At 48.8% G+C, this 6,745-nt stretch overlaps 1 protein-coding gene across 1 annotated transcript in view; it reads left to right on the top strand.

Moving 5' to 3' along the window:
• The first annotated feature begins 3,778 nt into the window (after window positions 1–3,778).
• Window positions 3,779–6,745, top strand: part of OPRK1 (opioid receptor kappa 1) — a 16,137-nt gene continuing 13,170 nt past the window's right edge. Inside the window, exons 1-2 of the mRNA XM_006085265.3 lie at window positions 3,779–3,904; window positions 4,255–4,551. Of these exons, the coding sequence (XP_006085327.1) occupies window positions 4,295–4,551 (257 nt within the window). The 5' untranslated portion in view covers window positions 3,779–3,904; window positions 4,255–4,294. The remainder of the gene's footprint in view (window positions 3,905–4,254; window positions 4,552–6,745) is intronic.

The following is a 6,745-nucleotide window of genomic DNA, read 5'->3' as shown; positions in this document are numbered from 1 at the left end:
AACATGTCCTTGAAATTTGATCCTACCAAAAACCTACATGAGCATATTTGGTCCATGTCAAATGGTCCTGTTTAAAACATCCATGCTTACAAAGAATCTCTGAGTTCAAATAACCCATAAGGTTTACTTATACTTTCGGTTTACAGAATTAATACATTTTTTAAAAAGCTATCATGTTTTATTGGTCCAATGTGTTGTGGTTATGCTGGAAGCCGATCCACCCTGGCTGCTTGAGGCAGTCCCTGCAGGGATGTTTCAAGGGACCTGGCATATATGACATATTGTTCTTAATATGTTTGCTCCCCTCTTAACAGCTATGTGTTTTAAACAGGACCACCTCCCTGAGAAAGGTTGTTTCCCCAGAGGGGTGGTTGGTCGCTTTGATCTTTGCTTGGAGTGACCTCCTTCAGTTACTTCCTTGTAGCTTAGTGGAACAATAGAGTAACCTTTGAATGGAGATGGGAAGCCCCCTGGCCTTTTGTATAGAATGGATAGGATTGGGACCAAATAGTATAAATACAGATGTTAGATGACAATAAAGAGAGGAACCTGGCTATGATGATCACCTGAACACTGCCTCCGTGTCATTCATTCTTCGCTGACTCCGTCCACACCTTTGGGAACCCCTGGACCCTCTGGGGCTGGACCCCAGCATGGTTAAATTGCCAACAATAGCCATTCTCACCTTGGTAGCTATTTGGTAATGACACATGGGGTTAGGTTTGCTCTTTATGGACATTTTGGACAGGATCCAATATCAAGGACCAAATATCAAGGACCTTTTGGTGTGGTCCAGTTGTCTCAACGGACCTTTTGGACAGGACCAAATGTCTTGCAAGGGCACCGCTATAACAAAAAGGCATCTTAGTGTCCCACATTAGTGAGCAAGAATTTATCAGGAAGAAAAGGCATGGGAGCACACATACAAAGGCATGAAAGCCTGACACATAGTTGTGTGTTTGCAGTGTCACCAGCACCAACGGTGCTAAGGTGAAAACCAGGTGGAGAATGGAGGAGATGGAAGTGGGGAGTCACAAAGTCAAGTGCTGCACAGACAGAGGCTGTGCTGGGGTTGTGGGTGGATTGCTTGGTGGAACAGTGGTACTTCACGGATTTGAGGAGGGTGCGTTTTGAAAAAAGAACCATGGTAAAGCTATTGTGAGAGATGATTCAACCCCAAATCAAGGCAATTGCTGAGAAAATAGGGAGGAGATGCAAGTTTTGAGGACCATTTAGGAAATTAAGTTGGTACAACTTGTGGTTTGAATGTATATGGAAGTTAAGAAGGAAGAGCCTAGAATTACTATGGGCTTATGCTTGGGTGACCAAGTGAATGATGGTGTCATTAACTGAAAAAAAGTATAGGAGAAATCACAACAAGCTTGAGGGGAACATAATGAGCTCGGGTTTCTGAGGCTGTGTTTAAGGCACCTGTGAGGCATTTAATTATGTACACGGTGTAGGACCATCTAATGCTGGAGAGAGTCAGTGTTGGAGAGATAAAGGGCAGTTAGAGGCATGCAAGGAAATAAGGATAACAAGGTGAAAATGGGGGGCTATTAAGCTGATGAGCAAATGCTGCAGAAACCTTACCACTTAAGAAGGATCTTGCTAAATACCTCCTCCGGTATTTATTGTTGTTTGGGAAAGAGTGGTTCTGCATTTCTTCTGTTACATGAAATCATTCTGTTCACTCAGCATATGTCAAGAGCCAGAAAAATCTGTGTTTAAACCCAACTCTAATATTAACAGCTGTGTGAGCCACCTGAGTGCAAAACCCAACCCCAAAACTAACCCACGTGGTAAATGATTGCAAAAGGAGGACAGATATTATAAGCACACTTTCAAAAGTGTGTAGCACAGACCAATTGTATCTTCAATGCATAGAATCATCTATATATATAAAAGCCTAAGTGACCAAACGACCGAACGACTGGTCGCTATGATGCACACTGACCACCAGGGGGCAGATGCACACCCACAGCCAACCTCCCATGGCCCTGATTAACCCCGATTGCCAGCCAGGCTGAGGGACCCCACCCTTGCACGAATTCATGCACCAGGCTTCTAGTAAATAAATAAAGAGCCAAATAGGTCACAGATATGCAGAAAGATAAATGGATCATTTTGCCCTTCCCAGCTATTTTCCTAATATATTATTTTTACTTTCTGACTTAGGTACCTCTTACTTTTTGTGAACTTCAAACAAAACATCTTGCTGGGCTGATTTGGAGGTAGCCCAGGATCTCACCAGCAAGAAGTGAGCCCCCAGACGTCGCGAGAAGATTCCTCTGTCATCTTCCTAATGGAGAGGGGCTCTCAGACTCATGGAGATCTCATCAGGTGCAATGTTTTGTGAAAGCTGATGTTTGCAATCAGACTTAAAAGAAATATAAGATTTGATAATATTTATTTTCAAAACGTCTAAGGTGTCCAAGGTTGAAGGGGATTGATGGGCAAAGGAAAGCTCTTTTGCTCCTCATATCACACCGCTCAAGAGAACTGCGAATTTCGAGACTGTGGTAAGACTCTGGAGGTTAAAATCCTTCTTTGGGAGATAGGAGTCCTCTTCTGCTGTCAGCTGATAGATGGAATTCCTGTATCAGCCATTATGGTGTCTGCGTGTGGGCATGGATGTGAGCTGTGGGACACGGTGGGGGGCTGTATTTGTCTCAAGAAGCCAGTCTTACACCAGGAATCCAGCTGAGAAAAGGAGGTGCCTTGGTCTCCTGGCATCCAGCCTCCAATACCGAATTAGACAAGGGGAAGTCCCCACTCTTCTCAGGATCCCCACCTCAGTGGCTGAATCCTGGCTCCCCTCCTCCAGCCCTCCTTTGCTGTCCTACCTTTAGCCTTTGTCCCTTGAGTCCCTTTGCCTGAGGGCCTCTTACACCCAGCAGAATCTGACCGTGGTCCCTTGGACTGGCAGAGTTACCCAATGAAACGATGGTGACTGGATTTCTCTAGTGGGGGGGGGGGGGCGGTCCAGGTTCTCAGAGGCATCATAGAGAAGGCGCTATAGTCAGGCTGTGAGGCCGCACGGATGGATGTAGAAGAAAGAGGCATTCTCACCTACAGTGGATCAACACTGAGCCCTACGGAGTGTTTTGTTCTGCAGGTAATTCCACACAGTACAGGGGATACCTGCAAGACTCAGTCTGTGGGCTGTCTCAGTTCGAGGATCCTGAAAGGAACAGAAATATTCTATTTATGCATATTAAATCATTACTGTTTTATGACCTGTCTTATTCTAATTGGATGATTTTGCTACTATATTTGGATGGGTCACTCAAATAAGCAAACCTACGTTGTCTCTCCGCCCCTGAAAGAAAAGAAGGTGTGTGCTGGGAACTATGCCTACAACAAATTCTGGGCATATCCGGAATAATCCAAGTGAATACTCGCACTAACTAGGCACCTGCTTCCTTACTGCTCAGTGTAAAGGACTCAGCGGCTCCCTGGATTGGGATGGTGGGAAGACTGCAGAGCCCTCCCAATGAGGCTGTCGGGAGGGTCTGAGAACTTCCTAGAAGGGTGAGCCCGCCAGGCGAGTTTGGGGCGCGGGGCCTAAGCCCCCACCCCTCGGCAGGTTGTTAGTGGGCAGGACGGGGCGCGGCCCCCGGGTGGGGCGAGCGCGCCACCAGAGCTCCCCGCCCGACCCGCGCGCCCCTCGCGCCCGCCCGCCACGTACTCGCGCGTCCCGCCCGGCTGAGCGCCGCCAGTCCCGGGAGCCCCGCGCTGGGCTGCAAAGGGCCCTGGGGCAGAGCGGGGAGCGGGGTCCGAGAGCCTCCGCAGTGCCGCGGGTGCCTGGCGACCCTGAGAGCCGAGCCCGAGCCGGGCACGCGCTGTTCATCACCCGCCAGGGCGACCTCGGGACCTCCCCGCGCGTCTCCGGGAGCCAGAGGTGAGCTTCGGGCTTGGCGGGCGCAGTCCTTGGGAGCGAGGACACTGCACTCCACTCGAGGTCTCTTGTCCCTGGGGGCTCAGAGCGGCAGGCTGAGGACCTGCCCACCAGGGGACAATGCCTAGGAAAGGGGGGCTTCTCTGGAGCTAGGGAAAAAGAGCGAGAGCTCTCCACCCCACCCGGCACCCAGCAGCGCGCCTGTTCCCTAGGGTGACAGGCGTCCTTCTCCTGGTCCCGCCTGGTGGGCAACAGCGGGCCCTGGACCCCCAGCCCCGCCGGCCTCCCTGCGCGAAGCCTGACGCGGGCAAAGTTTGCCTCCCCAGGACCAGCTCATTCTCTCGCTCCCGCAGCCCCGGAGGTGCAGCCTGTCCTCACGCTCCACCTGCAGCCATGGAGTCCCCAGTTCAGATCTTCCGCGGAGATCCGGGCCCCACCTGCGCGCCGAGCACCTGCCTGCTCCCCAACGGCAGCGGCGGGGTCGCGGGCTGGGCCGAGCCCGACAGCAACAGCAGCGCGGGCTCCGAGGACACGCCGCTGGAAGCCGCCTACATCTCCCCCGCCATCCCGGTCATCATCACGGCGGTCTACTCGTTGGTGTTCGTCGTGGGCTTGGTGGGAAATTCCCTGGTCATGTTCGTGATCATCCGGTGAGCGCAGGGTCCGGGCGCGTCAGTGGGCAGAGGCAGGGGGGAGGGCAAGGGCCCGCCACCCAGACCTGCGATGGGGAGCCAGCCAGGTGGTGGGGCTCTGTGCGGGGCTCGGGAGAGTCTCAGAGGGTGGCCTCTTAGACATGAACGATTTCCAGGGAGAGTTTTTGGTGGGGACTGCGAGGTTCACACAGGGCGAATCCCCGCGGCCAGAGATTCTTGAGCATGTGAGTTTCCTCGTTTCCCCAACCCCTCCATCCTTCCACCTCATTCTCAAACTCTGGACAGGTAAGTACCAGGGTGTGGACCAAGGCCAATGCTCCCGGAGAGAAAACCAGTCCATTTGCTTGGCCCTTTGCTCGGTTGCCTGGGCCAGTTGGGAGCACTTCGTTTTGCTCTTTGAAAATAGTTTTTTAAGATAAATTCAGACCCACAGAGTACACTGTATATAAATCAGAATTTCCTTGATTCATCAGGTTAGTACTAAGTTTTATGAAGCGAAAACCAATCTACTATTTAAGGTTGTTTGGTATCCACGCGTGAGCCTTTTTTAGTACTGAAATGCTATTTGTTTAGCCCATCAGGGACTTTTGTAAATAAGTCATCTAATATTTATCTCTGGAGTATGTATGGGTGGTGGAAGTTTTTAAAAAAATGCTTTTTTTTATTTTCCACCGTGAGAAATTGAAGGTTTTATTTTATTGTTCTTTTGTGGGATCCTGTTGATTTTTATTTCCAATAATAAATATCCAGCTATCCACATAATGCTAATGCTCTGGTAAGTGAAGTTATTCTTACTTTGGCCTCTTTCAACAAAGAAAAAGAAGAAAAATACAACTTTGTTCTGGTTGCCCCTTGAGACATATGTGTTTCACTTTTGGGAGACTTAACGTCCTGGCGATGCACCTTTGGGAGGGAATAAGAAGCTTACATTGCTTGGAGAATATCCGGTGAAATAAAATGTGCAAGTCACTCTGTTTAGGGGCATTAAAAAATGAGGAACTAATTTCTTCTTTTTATCCTGACTTTAGTTTTAAAACAGGCTTTTTACTTATTATGAACTTTAAGAACAGTATCTACAGTAGCTGGAGTCTGATGCTCTTGGGAAATCGTTGTCATATGGATGCTTTTTTCTTTTTTTTGGCTTGGGAATGTCAGGTCTTTTATCTTCACCCATGCTCCGAAACTAAAAACCATTATTTAGACCTCCAAACACATTATAAAGCTCATTTTACCTACAATTAGTGTCTGTAGCTTGGTACCCTTGGTTTCCATAATTGCTTATTGCATTTTACAGGAATTCTATCAGTGATGAGTAAAGGCTACAGAAGGGGGGAATATTTTAAAAGCAAATTGTTTTTCTAAGTCATTAGTAATTTCAGGGCTGCTCTCCATTAGAGAGAAGATTATAGTAACAAAAAGAAAGGAAAAGACAGCTGTGTTTTATATTATAATTAACATTTTTAAAAGATCTTTGATACAGAGGCTGTTGTTTTGTAATAAAAGATTGTTACACAAAAAGAGGTCGCTAAGAAAAAGTCCAACTCTGCTCCTACTCATACTGTATTTACGTGCTTCAGTAAAACAGACACAGCTTATTGTCATTTGAATGAGCACCTGAAGTTTTTGCCTGAGAAGAGTTTCTTTAGCTGCTCTACAACTTTTTATATGGCCCTGCAGACTAGGATTAAAAACAATGAAAAATCCTAAAATATGTGCAAAGACAATAGAGAACATTAGACATGTCAAAAAGAAAAAAGAATCATTGTAGAGGCCCGGTGCATGAAATTTGTGCACGGGAGGAGGGGGTCCTTCAGCCCGGCCTGCACCCTCTCCAATCTGGGACCGCTGGCTCCTAACCACTCACCTGCCTGCCTGCCTGATCATCCCTAACCACTCTGCCTGCCTGCCTGATGCCCCTAACTGCTCCCCTCCCTGCCTGATTGCCCCTAACCTCTCTGCCTGCCGGCCTGATCACCCCTAACTGCCTCTGCCTGCCGGCCTGATCACCCCTAACCACCCTCCCCTGCGGGCCTGGTCGCCCCCAACCGCCCTCCTCTGCTGGTCTGATCACCCTTAACCATGTCTGCCTTGGCCCCCACCACCGTGGCTTTGTCCAGAAGGATGTCCGGAAGACATTCGGTCTAATTAGCATATTACCCTTTTATTTGCCAGGTAGCCCCACATATGTGTG

This window comes from Myotis lucifugus, unplaced genomic scaffold, assembly GCF_000147115.1.
Source record: "Myotis lucifugus unplaced genomic scaffold, Myoluc2.0 scaffold_17, whole genome shotgun sequence".
Lineage (NCBI taxonomy): Eukaryota > Metazoa > Chordata > Mammalia > Chiroptera > Vespertilionidae > Myotis > Myotis lucifugus.
This window is presented reverse-complemented; position numbering and strand designations above follow the sequence as displayed.